Genomic DNA, 20,167 nt, shown 5'->3' with positions numbered 1-20,167 from the left:
AAGTTCTTCTTGGAGTCATCCAGTAGAGAGGTAGTTTCCTTAACAAATCTCTAATGGAAGAATTGCAGTCTTGTCTTCATGACATTCAGTTTCTTTAATTAACCTTCATTATTTTGCTGAGAAAGAAAGACTTAGCCTTTATATAGAATTGTGAGAAATCTGTTGGTTTGTTTTATAATATTACTAATCTTATTTCCATCCTTCTACCTCATGTTGATCTTTTGCAGTATGGTGAGGAAAATTCTAAACCTTTTCTGTGTTCTTGGTACTAAATTGGCTGCTTTATTATCAAACTCTTCAGTCTATTATAAAGCTTTGTAGCTTTGGGACAATTGACATTTTAGTTTGAATTGTTCTTTTGTGGTGGTAGTTTTGTGCAGTGTAGTATGTTTAACAACATCTGGGCTAATCTCTCCAGAATCAAAACCACCAGTTGTTTGCCTCGTGGAAACCAAAGATCTTTTCAGATGTGCTAGATGTTTCTTAGAGATAAAATCACATAGAAAAGCATTGGTCTAGGTGGACTGGCATTCTGGCTTAGTGCATCAAACTACCTATTGGGATGCTTCATTTCATATCACAGTCCCAAATACAAAGGCAAATGTGGAGAACATCTCAATAAAACAAAAGACACCCAAATCAAACAGTGAAAAACTCAGTGCTAAAATGACAGCACCAAATCAGTACCTGTCAAAATCAACCATGAACATAAGTGGCCGAAATAATCAACCAAAAGACATAGATTAACTGGGTCAAAAAACAGGGCCCACCTGTTATCTATAACAGAAACGCTTCACCAGCAAAGATGTGCAGAAACAAAGTGAAAGAATGGAAAAGGATAGTCCAGACAAATGGAAAGGAAAAGTAACCTGATACAGTCATTCTAATATCAGATAATATAGATTTTGACATGAAAAGCATTGAAAAATATGAAGAAGGACACCAAATAATGATTAAGGGATCCATTAAGCAAGAAGAAACCACAAGATACCAGGACACTTAGCTAGGTGAAACAAATATTAATGGATTTAAAAGGGGAAATGGACTTCAGGAAAATAACATCCAGAAATATCAGTGGACAGATCGACAGACAGAAACTCAGCAAAGAAGCAGTAGAGCTCACCCAGTAATAAAACAAATGAACCTAATTGATGTCTATAGAGCCTTTCATCCTGCAGACACAGAATACACTTTTTTTTTTCGCATTATTACAAAATCTTCTTCAGGATTGCTCAAATTATAGGCACAGAATAAGACTCAGCAAATTAAAAAAATGAAAATCACAACATGCTTCTTCTCAGACTGGCATGGAATGAAACTGGAGACCAAAAACTCAAAATACCCCAGAGGATATGTGAATTGTTAGAAGATGAACAGTAAACTGGTAAATGAACAATGGATTATAGAAGAAATGAAAAAAAAAATGCTTGAAACAAACTAAGGAATTAACACAATATACCAAAAGTTGTGTTAAGATTAAAGTTCATTTCAGTTGATGCTTATGTTAAGAAATTAGAGACACCAGGTTAACAGGTTAACCGGGTTCCTGATGGACCCAGAAAAATAATGGAGACCAAAAGAATATACATAAGATCAATGAATGAATTAAAGAGCTGGTTCTTTTAGAATATCAACAAAATAGATTCCCCACTAGTCTAACTAATCAAAAAAAAAAAAAAAAGAAAAGAAAAAACAATAAAACATACAAATCAATAGCATCAGAGAAGAAAAAGGAAATACAACAAGCATGCCTGCCTCAGAATTATAAATCAACCAGGAGCTTTTGCAAGTAACTATACACCAACAAATCGAAGACCTAGTAGATTTCTAGACACATAAAATTTACCAAAACTTAATAATGAGATAATTAAAAATCTAAATAGACCTATAACCAGGATGGAGCTTGAATCAGTAATTAGATCACTCCGAATGAAGGAAAGCCCAGGGCCAGATGGCTTCACTGGTGAATTCTACCAAATGTTTCAAAAATTACTTCCCCAATCCTCCACAGGCTGTTTAAAATGATAGGAAGAAAGGCAATCCTTTCAAGCTCTTTCTACAAGGTCCTTGTTGCCTTAATATTGATAGAGACATAATACAGATGGACACGATAGGCAAGAAAGAGAACTATGGACAAATACCCCTGATAAACTTGGATGCAAAATGGCTTCAAGAAAGTACTAGCTAACAGAATCCAACAGTACAACAAACAGATGTAGAGATGTGGGAGACCTCTTTGTTGTAAATTACAAAACATTAAAAAAAAAAAAAGACACTAAATGTTGAAGAAATTGACCATGTTCCTTGATTGGTAAAATTAGTATCATCAAAATATCCATGTTATTGAACATGATATACAGATTCAGTGGGCAATTGGATTGCAGCCTGCCTAAAGTAAGAAGCAAATCCTATAAAGGACCTGTCATCTCACACAAAAATCAGCTCTAAATAGATCAAGGAAGTAAATCTGCACCCAGAAATCATCAAATTATTAAAGAGAAACATAGGAACCACTCTATGAGACAGAGGCATTGGGAAAGACTGCTTAGAAAAGTCACCCGAAGCACAGGCAGTTAACGCCTAAGTAAATAACTGGGACTACATCGACTAAGAAGCTTCTGTAGAGCAAAGGAAAAAGTTAACAAAGCTAAGAGGCAACCAACAGAATGGAAGAAAATGTTTGCACACTACACAACCGATAGTAGACTGATATTCAGGATTAACAAAGAGTTTCAGAAATTCAATGACAGCACATCAAGCCACCCTGTGAAGAAATGGGTGAAGGAAATGAGCAGGCATTTTTCAAAAGAACAAATTGAAATGGCTAATGGACATATGGAAAATGCTTAGGCTCCCTAGTCATCAGGAAGATAGAAGTAAAAACCACATTGAGGTCCCATCTAACTCCAGTGAGATTGGCCTATATTCAGAACTCTGCTGACAACACCTGCTCTTGTAGTTATGAGGATCATGATATTCTACTCTGGTTTTGGTGGGAGTGTATGTCAGTACAACTATATGGAATTCATTATGGAGAGTGCCAAGACAACTGAGAATTGATCTTCCCTGTGGCTATTATCTGACTCTTGGGAATATATCCAAAGTGAAATCTGCAAAAGCAGAATGGACCTGCAACCCTATATTTATAGCAGCACTGTCCACAGTAGCAAATACATGGGAACAATACATGTGCCTGTATAAAGAAGAATGGGATATGGAAATGCGGTACATCTACTACGTGGAATACTACTTGGCCATTAAAAATAATAAAAACCTACCATTTACAATAAAATGGTTCCAGTTATAGAGACAGTTATGCTCAGTGAATAAGCCAGTCTTAAAAGGACAGTTATGTTCTCTGGTATACGGCAACATTCATACAAAATACTAATATATGTGATCAAGTATATACATGTATTCTCATAGCTGAACTATGTAACGGAGAGACTAGCATGCTGGGATGTGAAGGTATATTGTAGCATGCATTTCTGTTCCTGAGTGAAAGAAAGACTCCCCATGAAGCTGTTAAATGTACCTTGACAATAAGATACTAAATTTTTCTACTGTCGCCCACAATGCTGTGATATACTTAAGATACAGAATGTTGGACTTGTGAATGTTGCTAAAGGACTACACTGTTGTAATAACTGGTAGGGGCGATGTTAAAGGGGGAATCATGGGGAAAATGAATAATCTTTTAAAAAATATGGAATAAATAAAGCTATAACAGACCAACACTGGATTCAAGTGTAGCACATATAATTTTCTGTCTTCTAAAAACTTTGCTGAAACATCTTGTCTGTTGAGGGAAAGTATATGTTTGGGGAATATATCTTTTGGTCAATAGGTAGGTAGATGGGCGTGCATAGAGTGAGGAAATTATTGTGACCCTAAGCCAGCTACCTATTTCCCATTTCTTCTGTCTTCAGAGATTTCCAACCCTTGATCTTAAGGGTTGTTGAAGGATACAGATTTATCCCAACTTCTGTAACTATTTCCTGCTGATTAGGGACATAGGCTTTGCCTAGTTCTCGTTTCAGAAACCTCTATCTTGTAATGAATCAATAGCGTAAGTCAGAAATTTTTTAGTCCGTGCCATTGTCTGTGTCCCCCAACATGGTCTTTGTTGTTCTAAAAAGTATATTCTAATAAACAGATACGTTTATCATTAAATATAGTAGAACTGAAAAGAAATACATTGCAAGTTGAGTGTCCTTTAATAAGGGAAGATTAAATCTTAATATTTTCCAAATAATTGTTTTTCATAGATTACCCCTGTGTAGACTGTAAATGCTACTACCCTGCATGTAAAGGTTTGTAATGCCCCTTTCAGTTAATGTAGTAGCATTATAGGTGATAGATCCCATTAGTCAGGGTATGGACTACTGCTTGTTCCATATTTATGGCCTGCCGCTTGTTAATGACTACTTTGGCTCTTGGGACATGGAGTGGACGCAGCAACAACCCAATTTGGACCCTCTTCAAGTGGATCAGCTGTGGTGGCAGGATTGGGACAACCCCTATCCGCATGGCTTGGGCCCAGGGTCCCAGGTCTTCTCAAAGCTGGGCTGGTGTCAGGGCTGGGATGACCCTGCCTGCATGGCTCATGCCCTACAGCCCAGGCTCCAGGCCTGCTGAAACCAGAACAACCTCTGTCCTCATGGCTCAGGCCTTAGGATGTTTCAAGGGTGGATCATTCTATTTCTGTGTTCTTGTTGATACATACTCTAGCACACAGCAATTGATACTTTTAGGTGAAATTTAGAAATAATTTGAGTCCTGATACCCAGTCTAGCCCACTCCTAGCTGCTTATGAATATTTGCGGGAGTGAAACCAGTGATTGGAAAATTTCTGTATCTATCTTTCTCTGCCTTTAAATAATAACAAAGTAGGAAGCAGTCATTGGTTAAGGTGTCTACTCACTTGGATGTTAATATAACTTACATAGTTCTAGCTTCTTTTCTTTTTTTAAAGATTTATTTTTATTTGAAAGTCAGATATGATATACACAGAGGAGAAAAGATGGAGAGAAAGATCTCCGTCTGATGGTTCACTCCTCAAGGGGCCGTAATGGCTGGAGCTCAGTCAATCCGAAGTCAGGAGTCAAGATCTTCTTCCAGGTCTCCCATGTGGGTGCAGGGTCCCAAGGCTTTAAGCCGTCCTTGACTGCTTTCCCAGGCCACAAACTAGGAGCAGGTTGGGAAGTAGGGCTGCCAGGATTAGAACTGGTGCCCATATAGGATCCATGGCACGTTCAAGGTGACGACTTTAACCGTTATGCTACCACGCCAGGCCCTACAGTTCTAGACTCTTATCCCAGAATTAATATATGTGTTTTTTTGAGTAAGTAACTTAATTCTTCCATTTCTTGGTTTTGTTGTCAGTAATAAAGTATGAATGAGTTTTTGTAATGGTGTAGAGTGAACATATTTCTATAAGAATATAAATGATATTTGGCAAAATCATTTGTTGTGTATTTGCTAAGATATTTAGATTTTCTCGACTTTTAACAACCATGTTCGAGATTTATAAACACATTTTTATAGTTCTTTAAAGTTTACATGAATTTTTGACCCAAAATACAGAAATATTTAAGACTGTATTGTTCATAATCATCATCCATAGAGTTCATGTTTTGAAAGGAAGCACTTGCAAAGTGTTTTCTTTTTGAAATTTTTATAACCAGCTTGTGTTCTTCTGTATTTTAAACCATGTGAGAGTGTTATCTTTATCCTTTAATGCTGTTAAACAAAAATATAGGTTGAGCACCCCAAATCCAGAAAACCAAATTTTACAGTGTTCCTAAGTTCAAAACTATTTCATCATTGAGATGCTCCAAAATTTTGCTGGTAAAATCTATGAAAATATTTTCAAATCTAAAACAGGGACATCTGACATTTCAGACAAGGAAAATTTAACTTGTTTTAGTAACTCCAGAAGTTTTTACTTATTTTTTCCCCCCCATCTGCTATCCCTGTTATTGCAAGACTAAGTCATTCTGCGTATTTTTATTTTGGCTCTTGCTGTCTTTGTAATGACTTTTTGATCTATTTACATTAAGATCAGGGTCTAATCATTATTCTGCATTCCAGCAACATCAATAGAGCAAAGTAACAAATAGTAAATGCTTTGTAATTAATCAGTGAGTGAGTGAACTTTGAAAAATCTGCAGAGGCCATGCTATGACAAATAGATACATTTAGTTGACTTTTTATCCTCTTAAAAGTAATTTGTGTAATTTAAAAGCAGTTTATAAAGTAGATTCTTCTTAGTGTTTTGGTATACACAGGCTGCAAGTGATTTTTGTCTTAGTTTCATTTCAGTGAATGACTTTAAGGTTTTTGTGGTGAAACTTGTATGACAAGTGATAATTTATAATGCTAGATACAGGGTCTCTTAGTCAAAATAGTGTATACACAGTTTAGAAAAAATTCTTTATGCCACATGGTGCTGTGTCTTAGTTTAATAAGTACCTTCCAAATAAAACTATTGATAAGAAAACCTTTCTTGGTTCTTCAGAAGTGATCTTTAAGTGAGATATGGTATGAATTTGCTTTAGTATGAAATGCTGCTCTATAGATATGTCACAGGTAATGCTAAAGCACATATTTCAATGTGGTGACTTTAATTATAGAATTATGGCTGTAACCTATAAAGATACATAATTCTGATTTTTTCTTTGATATTTAATTATACCTTCAAAAGATCATTTGCTAACTTGCTGTTTTCTGAAAATACTTTTAATCATACTACTTCTCTTATTCATCCTATAATGTTACCTAGCCTTCACTTACATAGATTAATATTTTGAAAGAATATCGAGGAGGTGGGCATTTGGCTTTGTGGTTCAGTGAAGATACCCACAGTATATAATAGAGAAGCTGGCTTTGATTTCTAGTTCCAGGTGTGTGTTAGTGCTGACTCTGCAGGCAGTGGTGATAGCTCAGGTGGTTGGTTTCCCTCCTCCCATTTGGAAGACCTAGATTGTTTTCCTGAGTCCCACCCCATGCCACTTTATTGGGACAAATGGAGGGTGAACCTAAGCTCCCCTTCTCTCTCATTTCTCTTCTCCCTTATTTTTCCCTTCAATAGATTTTTAAAAAATTACTACCTATAAAGAATATTTTTACTGGATTTTAATGTTTTAAATTGTCTATTAAAGTGTAACAATATTAACCTCGCTTTTATTTCATAATGAATTCTATCTAAAAGATACAAGTTCTTTTCATAAAATCTTTTGTGTAATATTTTAAATAGCTGATAGTAAATACAGTTTGAAAATATTGAAAATAATTTCATGCTTTTTAAAATGTAGGTTGGATGGACAGTGGCCTGATGGTTTATTGGCTTCAGACAATACTCTTCATTTTGTCCATCCACTGACTTTCAATTATTCTGGTGTTTACGTTTGTAAAGTGACCAATTCTCTTGGTCAGAGAAGTGATCAAAAGATCATCTACATTTCAGGTAAGTTGCTATCTGCTTGAGAAATTAATTACTTAAAATATTCCTGTAATAACTGTATAATTTTAAGTAGTAATTGACATGAAGAGGTTTGTCAGAATGAGATTTCTCAAATTAAACAGATGTCATAAAGAACTTTATCTGAAATACTCACATGATGGCCATGCCTTTATTTAAATAAATGTAAAGATGGATCTATGGGAAGTTTATGCACATTTTAATATTTATATGTGTGGATACTTTTTCAGTTAATATTTAATATTCCTTTTATAAGTCACATGGCTTTCTAGACATTATTATTTCTTGACAGTAAGAGCAAAAGTTCCCCATCCCCTGCCTTTTGAGGCTACACTAAACAGGATTTTTGCTAAAAAAAAAGTGGGATATTAATTTGATTTATTGAGAAACATTATATGCTCCAAAAAAAGGATTTCACCACAATGATATTTGTTAATTTGAATCCTTAAGTTCTTAAACTTACATAAGAGAACAGATTTCATAGATGCAGTTCTAGGAAGTTAACTGTATTTGCCTCTCTGCCTCAACCCCCTCCATTTTTTAATTTTTGCAAATACAAGATTTCATTCTATCTATAATCACAGGAGTAATGCACCACCAATCTTAATATTGAACAAGCAAAATTTAAAAGACCATAATTCCAAGGGAGCATAAAATAGACAACAATAAAATCACAAGGTGTATGTCTGATTCCTGTGTAGTTTTTGTGTTCTATATTAACAAGTATGTATCAAAGGAAAAAAGTAGATGTTTGTGTTTTTGAGTCTGGTGTATTCCACTAATTTTCGGTTGCATTTAATTTGTTAGAAAAGACAGGATTTCATTCTGTTTTATGGCTGAGTGGTATTCCATCATGTATGTGTACCATGTTTTCTTTATCTAGTGATCATTTGATGGATATCTGGATTGAGTTCCTGTCTTAGACTTTGTGAATTGATTTGCAATAAATATGAAAGTGTAAATACTTTCATGTGCTAATTTTGTTACCTGTGGGTAAATTCCAGGAATGGGATGGCTTGGTTGTATGATGGATCTATTGTCCAATTTCTGTGAAATCTGCATACTGTCTTCCATAATGGTTGTACCAGTCTACATTGCCACCAACAATGAATTAGAGTTCTTTTCCCCCCATATCTTCTTTAGCACTTACTGCCTTTTGATTTTCTGGGTGATAGCCGTTCTGTCTGAGTTGAGATTGTCTGCTTTAGTGTGAGGTTTTTCTTGTTTGCTTAAGTATTAATTTGGGCATTCACAAAATTTCAGAAGATCTCTGAAACTTTACTGAGTGTAGCTGTAAGTAATGTATTAGCTGGAAATACTTGCTTACAGATATTAAAATATTTTTCTTGCTGACTACAAGAAAATAGTAGTCTTTATGTCTGGTAAATAGAAAACTCAGGAGGAAAAGGGGGAAAAGTCTTTGAGAAATTCAGGTTTGTGTGGTAACTATATAATATGTAATTTAGGTTTTCATCTCTCCAGAGTTAAAAATTAGGTAAAGATTTTAGATTTATGCTTAACTGTTACAGTCTTGCCCTTGTGTAATCTCCATCCAAGAGTCATCTCCTTTATTATTTTCTCCATATTGTACACAATTTATATAAATCATATGCAGATTTATTTATATATAATATGACTTTACCGTTTAGCATTTTGTGTTTTGTTTTATTCAGCACTGATTACTCAGCAATTAGCTTAATGTCTGGTACATGATAAACTCAGCTTTTTGCATGAATGTAGAGAGAGTAGAGTTGTATGTTTTCTTAGCCTTTCTTGCTACAGGCAGTACTTGTAGAAATCTGAAGGAAATTAAATATTAATATATTAATCTTTTTCTGCTCCCATAGAAGATAAGCTTCAGGAATTTAATATTTAAAATATGGTTCTGTAAGGGCTGTTTACCTTTTGTTTCTGTTGTACAATTTGTTGTTGGATATGATTAATAAATCTTAGTCCCAGTGTTTTAGTTATGTAGTCCTTTAAATATGAAGGCTCAATTTGAATACTCAAATATACTGACTGGTGTTAATCTAAGTTTATATCTTTCACCATCCTGGGACAACATGCCTGACTCATGATGTTTGTCATTTGCAAGTCAGTATATTCATACTGTTGCTGCTACTTTGTTCTCACACATCAGCAACTCTTCCTTCACAATAGATTATTTTAATCCATCACTTTGAATCTCATTCTCCTTTAATCTAGCACCAGATGAGCAGCCAGAGCCATTCTTCTGAAGGTTATGTCACTCCTTTTCTCAAAAGACTCATCTATTTATCTACCATGAAAACCAATTTTGTATGCAGTAGTTTATGAGACTCTGCACGTGCTCTGGCTCCAGGTTACCACCCCCTGAACTCATTTCTTGCTGCATGGACATGCTTACATGTGCAGCTGCATTTGATTCCATGTTTTTTGAATGCAACAGATTTCTTCCTTAGAAGTCTTTGTATTTGGCTGCATTCCATCCTGACATGTTCTTCATTAAGGGATCCTCCTAGCAGTTTGCCTCATTTATTTGATATCTTTGTTAAGTTTTTACCTTTGCTGGTGAGATCTTCTATCTTCCTCACGGTATTTAATATCTCAACCTATATTATTACATTCCACCTTCCCTTTATGTCTTGTTTTGTAACTTAAGTGTGCTCTGCTATTTTTGCTTAATTCTTCGGAGAACTTTGTGTAGTAACACAGATGCAGCACTGTTTCTGAAATTACTATAATAAAACTTTGTAGGTTCTGTCCGTATAAGAGACTGTAATTCTCACAGAGTGAATAAATTGTGAATTTTAATCATTAGAAGGAAGTGTATTTTTCCCCCCTAGGTATTTTTTTTCCTCAGTGTTAAAATACACATTTAAAATTTTTAGGAATGAATTTTTAAAAGCATATTTATGTTAAGTGTATTTTAGGACTCTGGGGAGACTTTACAATTCTGAATGAAAATGTTCACCACTTTGGCGAACATACAGTTTTGGATAAAACATCATGGATTGAAGTTCAGAGTCAGTGGTTGGGTTATACTATGGTGGAGTATCACTCATGGGGGATAGTGGATCTTTATTTTCAGTACTAAGTGCTGGAAATTGAGTTTTTCTGGTTTGCTTTTAGTGTGCATTTTCCCTTAGTAATACTTGCCATTTCTTTTTGAAAATAGACAAAGCAGATTTTTACTTGTCTAATGGTCCATGTCTAAGCTTTGTATTAACTGTTTAAAACTTGAACTTTAAATTTATACTGATTGTAGAATCCAGACAGTATAAAACGAAGAAACCATAATTAGCAATTGTTATACTTTCAAATGCTTGGTTTTACTTTTGTAAACCATACAGAGAAAGTGTATAAGAAAAGGAAAGCAGTGCATGTAGTTTTGATGCAGTCATTATTGGGCTAAAAATGTGATTTTGTAGTATAGGTGCCATTCTATTTGTATTTCTACTTGGCAGAACACCTTAGGAAATAAAACAAGTTCATGTTATTAGAACAGTCTACCAGAGTTCATTTTTCATTTGCCTATTATGTACTAGTTTATCACATATTCAGCAAAGAATATAAAAAAACACTGACTGAAATTGATAAAGTATGTTGTGGAGGATTTGAACTATGAATAATACTTGCTGATTACAAAATAATCCTACCTTCTTGCATAAATTGTTGACTGTCATTCTAAATCAGAAAACAGGAACAAGTATGTCAGTGAGTTTTTTTTAATTTTTAGCTCCATTGTTGTTATTAATAATAGTTCCTTAGATTATACTGTTGTTTTAATCTTTGTTCTCCCCAGCTTTTAGTGTAAGAATGATCATAACTTTTAGGTCTGTTATGGGGATGGCTGAACAAAAAGCTAACAAATGTCAACAGATTGCAGATTGTGTACATAGAATGATGGTAAAGAGAACAGGCTGCATATTAGCTTCATATTATTAGTAAATACTTTACACAAGGAAGAAACCACTGGTCAGTGACCAAGGAATGATGGATTTTAGAAGGAGTGGGAACGGGATTCATAGTTCATTCTTTGAATAGGAATTATAGTGCGGTTTAATGTTAATAAAATTATAATTGCAAGGCAGGCATATATTAGTAAAAAGTTAAACTGAAATAAGACTGGACTTGAGTTCCATCTCTACTTTTCCTTATGACTTGATCAAGTTACTTAAAAATCTTTGTATCTTAGTGCTTTATCTATAAAATTATAATTATTTCATTAAGCTGTTATAAAAATTGATGACATTGGTAGACAAAATAACAATAGGGCTTTTTGTAACGTGATATTAATAATAGAGCCATATTCATTTTAATAGATTAAAGAGGAAGATGGTAGTTGAAACTTTCTAGAACCAGTAAAGTAAAATAGTATGAGATTTTTAAGTAATAGGGTTTTATAAGTTATTTTTTATAAAAGCTGTATTTGGTTAAATCTGAAAAGAATAGCAGACATTTGTGTTCACAGAAAGAATCTTAAAGCAGAAATAAGAAATGTCACTTTTTCTAAGATACTTGGTAAAAATGTTTAACTGTGTATCTTAGACTGATAAGAGCTCATGTATATGCATTGTTCTGAAAAAAAGACTACCATATCAAGAGTTATCCAAAATCCAAAAATCTTACATAAAAATATACAAATTGTGTTTTACTTATATTCTTTTACTTAATGTACTGTGGCAGCTTATTGTAGTTTTTTTTTCTTTTGAAGAATCATTGTTAAGATGACGGCCTTTAATACTTGGCTTTCTTAGTAATTCTACCCCTTTAAACTATAAATATATTATTGTATTTTTATAAATGGTTTAATTTTAGTGTGTTTTTCAATATGAAAATGGATTATTTCAGGCTTTACTTATTTTAAACTACAAATGACCCTTCAGTTCCACAAGTTGTTTTCCTCAAAATAAATATATTCAGCTAATAGCAAAATTCATTCAATTAAAATCCTTCCTTGATTAATGTTACATAAACTATGATAGCTAATATTCAGTACTTCAGAGCATTACCTGGTATATCTTAATTTGAATTCATGGGACATTAGTTTTGCTGTGTTTGTTAAGTTTTATACTGCACCTCTAAATTTTTACCACATTCTATACATATGGCATTCCGTGATGAAACCTGTTTCAGTAAGTATTGTTTTTAGCTTGTAAATATTAGAATAACTTACCCCATGTAGATATAGTAGTTTTCTAACAATCATTGTTTAAAAACTCTGTCAGTCCCTCTCATTTAAAAATTAGAGAAGATTATCATTTGGGTCATTTGTTTTTATCTAAGAAAAAAATGGAAGATTTTTGAACTCATCCTTTCTTGAAACTCTATTTTGTGACCTACAGATACTACTTAATTGATAATTAACCAATCTTTAATTTTGACTGTTTATGTTTAGTTGCATTAATATTAATGGCTATTTACTCTATAATCTAATTTCAGTTCACAGGTTCATTTGCATCTAATATTAAGTATTATTAGAACATTCTCTCTAAAATATTAGATACTGTTTTGAGACTCCATTCTAAAGCGGTGACATTAAATTTTTCATATATAGTTGAAATTCCTTAATTTCCTAAATGTTCTGATGTCTTAACCTATAGAGTGTTAGATGTAAAATGAACATTTTTTATCAGTCTTTGGTTTATAATTTTAATTTGGTTTACACAGTTTAAACTTATGATTTTGTGATTGCTAAATAATGGTCTTTATTACATAGTTCATTTCTTAAAATGTCTAGATTTATCTTTACTTAAGGAAAATATTTTTGAGAGAATTATTAAAACAATGGCTTGTACTATGCCCACTTAACAAGAATCTATAGTTTTTCATTCTTTTAAAGATAATCTTATAGCATGAAAATAAATCATTATGGAAAAATAAGTATTAAGAAACCGGTTTTAGTCTTTGATTCTTTTTGTTCAGTTGTGCTACTGGCTAAGAAACTATACATTTGAATTATTAGATTTAAATTTTTTGATATACTAATTCTTAAACCGGTTCTGTATGCAATATGTAATACAATAAGTTTCATTAGGCAAAAAAGATAACCTATTCCCTGATGGGAAAAAAAAAACCTCTTAAATTTTAATAGAATAATTGAGGATTCAAACCATAGGTTTCATTGTTTATGCTTAATTTGTAACTGACTATATGTCAAGTTTGTAATTTTTTTAAATATGCAAGTTCCAATACCTAATTTTAATTAAGAATGAAAAACTATTGTTACTGTGAGTATATATTCATTAACTGTGCTATCTTTTCAACTTGCTGCTGAATCAGCTTGCATTGACATTCTTTGCCTTTCTGTGTCTTGTCTTATCTTTACTGTTTCCATTAGATCCTCCTACTACTACCACCCTTCAGCCTACCATTCAGTGGCAACCCTCAACTGCTGACATCGAGGATCTAGCAACAGAACCTAAAAAGTTGCCTTTTCCATTATCAACCTTGGCAACAATTAAGGATGACACAATTGGCACAATCATTGCTAGTGTAGTGGGTGGGGCTCTCTTCATAGTGCTTCTGAGCGTACTGGCTGGAATATTCTGCTATAGGAGAAGACGGACGTTCCGTGGAGACTACTTTGCCAAGAACTACATTCCACCGTCTGATATGCAGAAAGAATCTCAGATAGATGTGCTTCAACAAGATGAGCTTGAGTCTTATCCAGACAGTGTAAAAAAAGAAAACAAAAATCCAGTGAACAATCTAATACGTAAAGACTATTTAGAAGAGCCTGAAAAGACTCAGTGGAACAATGTAGAAAATCTCAATAGATTTGAAAGACCAATGGATTATTATGAAGATGTAAAAATGGGAATGAAGTTTGTCGGCGATGAACATTATGATGAAAATGAAGATGATTTAGTTTCACATGTAGATGGTTCAGTAATTTCCAGGAGGGAGTGGTATGTTTAGCAACCGCTAAATGTGATTTAACTATGTACAATGTTTCATTCATACTTGTTGATCATTTTCAGATTGTTCATACTTTTTCTTGAGGAAGAATAAGCTTTTTCAAGTTGATTTTCAAGCTTACTTTTTATATTCTATTCTGACCAATGAAAATGTAAAATCTAGATTCAGTGTATCTGAGCTGCTTTACAGTTTTTTTCAATGCTGTACTACTGTCTCAAGATTTAAATTTTAATGCAGAGTACTTTATTAATCTGAGGCACACAGGTAAGAGGAAATGTCAATGTTAAATGTAAGACTTTTTGGTACAAAAATTAAAAAAAAAAAAACTACCTTGGCATTGTGTATTAAATGTTTACCCAAAACTATACTCTCAGTAATGTTTGTTAAATATATACCTCTCAAAGTTTATTACCACTAAATCATAATGCACCAAAATCGATTGAAAGGTTAATTCAAGATATGTTTCTAAATATTTTTAGCATACAGCAAATATTCAGTGTGATCAAACATTTTCAAACATTTTCTAAGTTTCTACACAAATGAAATATTTACCTCTGCATTTTAATGAGCCTTGCCGTAATTACTGTAGAGTTGCTTTGCAGAGATATTTTGTTGCACTAAAACTGTGGTAGTAAACTCAGTGAATACAGTGTGTGAGAGAGCATAATTAGCTGATAAATATTTTGTCTAAAATATATACAGGAAGAATAAAACACATGCCTTTTAAACATTATTAATGTTAGTTTTTTTTTTTCATCTCTGGAAGACAATTATATTGTCTTGTAAACCTGGATTTTGGTACAAAAAGCAATAGCCTTATTTTAATGTTTGTGATCCATATATATGAGTTGTAATGATAAGAGGTACACAATTCAATACACTGCAGAGAAGGAATCTGAATACAGCGCAGTTTCAGTTTTAGAAATTAAATAGTTCAGCTATAAAAAGTTTTCTACACCATGTTGTTTAGTCATTTAATGTTGATGTTGTTCAAACGGGTAAATGTATAGAAAAAAAAATTAGAGTAAACTTTCAAACTTGGAATTTAAGTAGAAAAATATAGAACCGGTCATTAACAATTGTAGATCGATATTGGCAATTCCTCCTCCTTTTCCCTCTAAATGTATGTATGTTTTGAGATTTTTGTTTTCCCAATTAAAACTGGAAACATATCATGAGGAGTTTTTTTGTTTTTTGTTTTTGTTTATTTTATTTTTGCATAATTCATTATATTCCCAGAATCATGTATCTTTTGAGAAAGAAATGTTATCTAAGTCTCCAAATATGGATCTTCTTTGTGAGGTAATTAAATTACTTTTGCAGTGGAGTTCTATAGAATTGTAAAACAACTGTTTTGAAGCCCAAAGAATGTTTTTCTATTGATTCATTTGAATAAAAGGACTGTTTAGGATAAATGTTTTGTCAGGGCAATGAGGTGGGCATAGGTGAATCATAAATAAATTATTTTTTTAATAAAAAACAAAGTAGATATTTTGTTAATGCTGCTAGCCACCTTGCTTTAAGTCCTCATCAAACCTGTGTTACAGAAGATAGAATTCTAACATGTTCATAGAGTATTTTAAGTGATTTATAAACTTGTTGTTTCCTTATTTTAATTAAAAATATTTTGTGAAAATTCTATTTCTCTTCCCAAGCATAATATAAGAATACAGCACCAGTTTAAGGAACGCCAATTAATAACACTAATACTTAAAGTCTTGTTTAATATAGTTAACCACTTTTATACAAATAGTAAGATTTTAGTTGATACCATTGGAAGAATTCTTTCTTAGTAATACACTGTGATTGAAGTGACTTGATTTTTTATTAAAGTATCAGCAATGATAGGGCTGTCAGAATGATAAGTCTAGAATTTCTTTCAATGAAAGATACAGATGTGTGACTTTTTCAAATTTATCTTTAGAAGTAACAATTTTAATTACTGTATGAAGCTAAACCAAATAATCTCAATGAAGATTATACATGAATCTCAGTATGAGTATAATTTGAAGGAAATTATTCATGTCTTTTAAGAGCTTTAGTAAAAAACATCTGTTTACTGATTTTGGAACTTCCTTTTCTGTTGTGACCACTGTGTCCTTGGTTTTTTATTTTTGTGACAGAGGTAAGCAAGAAACCCAAAAGTGAGTATTTAATCTGTGTGTTTAATACAAATAATTTGGCAAATTGGGGGCGGATTTCCAAATTTAAGAATTATGCTGTTAGTACGTATGACTTTGGAAGCATTGCACTATTGTCTGTTAGAACTTTGTGTATGTTTACTGTATGTATGACTTACTTGTATACATGAATAGTCATATTAAGTGCCAGTTTATTAATTTTTAATATCGGTGATGTGCACAGCTAATGATAAGAATATATGAAAGTCTTATTATAATCTTAGTAAAGATGAAATTATATTTTCGCTATTTTTTGTATATAATTATTTCTTTCATGTTTTCAGCAGTTTTTGCATTTTTGTATTCACTTCGGCATTTTATTTGATACTGCTTAAAATATTTCATTGATACAATGAAGATGAATGTAACTCTTATTTTTCTAGCTACTCTTTATTAAAATACATTAAAACGTCGATAACCTTGGAGTTAACTTTAATAATGATGCTTATTTGCATTTTAAAGATTTGGTATTTTGTCATGTGCCTAATAGATTTTTTGGTTAGTATTAAAGAAACCAGCAAGATTTTGCAGTAATAAGTGTTGCATCTCATAGCTTTATACAGGGAAGTTTATTAAACAACCAAGACTACATTCTTTGTATTAAGGGAGTGTAGAAAGTTCAATATGTAAGTTTAAAACTGAGAAAACTTTTTTTTTTTTTTGTGGGAAACATCTATTTTGTTACTTGCAGATAGTGCTGAAATGAAGAAGATGGACAAGTAAGAAACTAATATATGGAAGTAATCAATATGAAATGTGAGAGAAGGAAAAATGATACCTATAGTAAATTTTTAATTCTGATAGAACAGATTGAATTATTTCTTCTATTTGTTAATTCAAAATACACTGTTTATAAAAACTTTTCTCAAAATTTGGCTATTTTTGTTGGAGCTTAATTTTAGTTTGTACTGTGATAATTTTTTTTTTTTTTACCAACTCACTTACTAGGTGTTATTTCCAGTAGTCATGAAAGAAATATTTAAATAAAAATTAAGACAAAAAAATCCTTCAGAGATATTTCTATGTGGAACCTATGACTGCATTACCTTCTTTGTTCTCATGGTATTTTCTAAGGTGTGTGATTGTGTGTGCATGTGTGTGTGTGTGTGTGTGTGTGTAACCTATTTTCCTTTATTTAAAAATTTTACTAGCATATAGTACATAGGTAACTTTGTAAGGCACAGAGAAATGTTTCAACTGATATGCACAGTGTGAACTGAACAAGTGAGATGCATCATCCGTCTGCCCTACCTTTCCTGCATGTTTAGTGCATGCCAGCTCCTTTCTTCCAGGTTTGTGTGTGTGTGTGTGTGTGTGTGTGTGTTTACAGTAAAGACACATTTTTGTTGCTTGTTTTCACCACAATGTGCTTTGTATAACTGAAGCCTTTTACTTTTTTCTGACTAAGTTTTTGGTATCCTTTATTCAGTCTCTCTCTGCCTCTTCCATCATTCTGTCCATTTTTTGCATATCAGCTTTCTGATTTCAGATTGACTTCTTTTTAAATATCTTTTTTTTTAAAGATTTGTTTATTTGAAATTCAAACAGAGACAGAGAGATGGTGGGGGAGGGGCAGGGCAGGTGGAGAGAATGAGAGAGATCCACTCTCCTGATGAGCTCAGAGGCCAGCAGGGCTGGGCCAGGATAAAGTTTAAGAGCTTCTTTGAGGTCTTTCACATGAGTAGCAGGAGTCAGACTTCGTGAACTATCCTTGACTGCGTTTCCCAAACCATTATGACTGAGGTCAGTTGGAAATAGAGCAGCTGTGACACAAACCTGTTGTCCGTGGGGATGTCTGTGTCACAGTTACTGGTTTAACCCTACTGTGCCACAATACTGGCCCTTGAGATTAACCTTTCTTTTAACTTCCACAACATGAAAGACCACACACAGCATTTGCTTTTCTTTAGTGGGCTAGTTTCACTTAATGGACTCCTGTCCCATCTATTTTGCTCTGGACGTCAAGATTTTATTCTTTTTATTCTTTTTAATGATTGAATAATATTGCTCTGTGTGTGTGGGTTTGTGCGCGCACCACATTTAGTGGTCAAATTACAGAATTGGAGTCGATTTCTTAAATAAGACTGATACAATGTTAAGCATTACTAGTTAATAGTAAGCATCTAGATTGGATATTGGTCACTAACCTTTGATCTTTAAAATTCTGTTTAAAATTTTTATGTCCTAAAAATTTTATGTTACTGTAAAGAACGGGTACAGTGTTTATGGATGAGATTCTAATATATTAATCACATAATTCCTAAATAAATATTATATATTCATGTTTATACTTATATAAATGACATTTGATAATGTGTGAAAAAATTTAATCTGTACTGAACTTTTTATAGTGTTTTCCCCTTAATCTCTAAAAGGTACAATATAACTCCTTACATCGTGGTGGTTAATATGACTAATCTAACAATGATTTTAAGTATATGGGAAGATGTTCTAAGGATATACAAATACTACACCAATTTAGAAAAGGGAGTTGAATATTCCTTGTTGGTACCAAGAAATGTCCGTTGGTATTCACTTTGAAGCGAACAACATATTTCATAAGATATTAATGTTGACCTTTAGTGATGTTTAATTATTGCTTGTGAGTTGTTATGTTCAGATATGCTTTTTATTTTGATTGATTGGTTATCATCTTCACTACCTTTAATATTTGTGATGCTTAAAATTGTGTTTTTAAACTTCAGTTTAGAAAAAGCCATGTTGTGTTTGTGAATAACATACAGCTTGGAATCATGGGTTCTTCTCATGTTCAAAAATGCTGAAAAATGTCTTTGGAATAGTGCACATGATTCAGCAAGATTTATGTTTTAATAGTCTGTGTTTCCCATCTTTGACTTAAATTGTGATTGATTTCTGTCCAGAGCTTGAAATTTAGCTTTGTTTTTGAGAAGATTTTGTTGTGTGCGTTCTTAGCAACTTTTTTGAACCTTAGTGACTCATATTCATTTCACTTGAGAAAGTTGCATCATGGTTCAATAGGAAGATAAGACATTTTATTTACCTTTCAGTTAACATGTGTACCATGTTGCCTTATTAAATAATAGGTTCTGACTGGGTGCTGCTGATTAAAATAGGCTGAGAAGTGAGATATAGAATGAAAAATTAAGAATGCAAATGATCCTCAAAACTTAATAATTGGAGGACTCCTTTATACAGATTTACTATTTATGGGTGGATGTGATACCTCCTAATTGGAATCTGTTATGAGAAGTATCTTAGAGAAATCCAGTTTTGAAGAGACACTGTTATGTAAAAGCTAGGGATAGTTAGATATAAAAGCTTTGAACACTTCTCTGCATTTTTAAAGCTTATTTTATGGCAAGTCACACAAAAATCAAATACAAACCTCAGCTTCAGTTACTCTTATTTCTTAATCAGCATTATCTCACTTATACCCATACTCACATAAGCTCTCTTACAATAATTTCATGTTTAAGTATAAATCAGTATGAATCGGTATGAAGCTCTGAAAGATGACAACTATTTAAAATTAAGATATTGTTGTTCCGGAAATGAACAATTCATAATTCATGAATATCATGTATTATAAAACACCCAATTTTCTAGTCATTTTTTTTAA

The 20,167-nt window shown here is 32.8% G+C and overlaps 1 protein-coding gene across 3 annotated transcripts in view; it reads left to right on the top strand.

Moving 5' to 3' along the window:
* Nucleotides 1–20,167, top strand: part of NECTIN3 (nectin cell adhesion molecule 3) — a 106,139-nt gene that overhangs the window by 40,024 nt on the left and 45,948 nt on the right. The window contains exons 5-6 of one of the 3 annotated variants that reach the window (XM_040980508.1): nucleotides 7,317–7,468; nucleotides 13,806–15,558. In XM_040980508.1, coding sequence (XP_040836442.1) covers nucleotides 7,317–7,468; nucleotides 13,806–14,386 — 733 coding nt within the window. In that variant the 3' untranslated portion in view covers nucleotides 14,387–15,558. Of the gene's footprint in view, nucleotides 1–7,316; nucleotides 7,469–13,805; nucleotides 15,559–20,167 lie in introns of those variants that run through there. The other 2 variants (XM_040980510.1, XM_040980509.1) reach the window with 2 other exon arrangements.

This window comes from Ochotona curzoniae, unplaced genomic scaffold (genome assembly GCF_017591425.1).
Source record: "Ochotona curzoniae isolate NIBS_2020 unplaced genomic scaffold, NIBS_Ocur_1.0 contig_3498, whole genome shotgun sequence".
Classification (NCBI taxonomy): Eukaryota; Metazoa; Chordata; class Mammalia; order Lagomorpha; family Ochotonidae; genus Ochotona; species Ochotona curzoniae.
The sequence above is the reverse complement of the archived record's forward strand: the minus strand, read 5'-3'. Positions and strand labels throughout refer to the sequence as shown.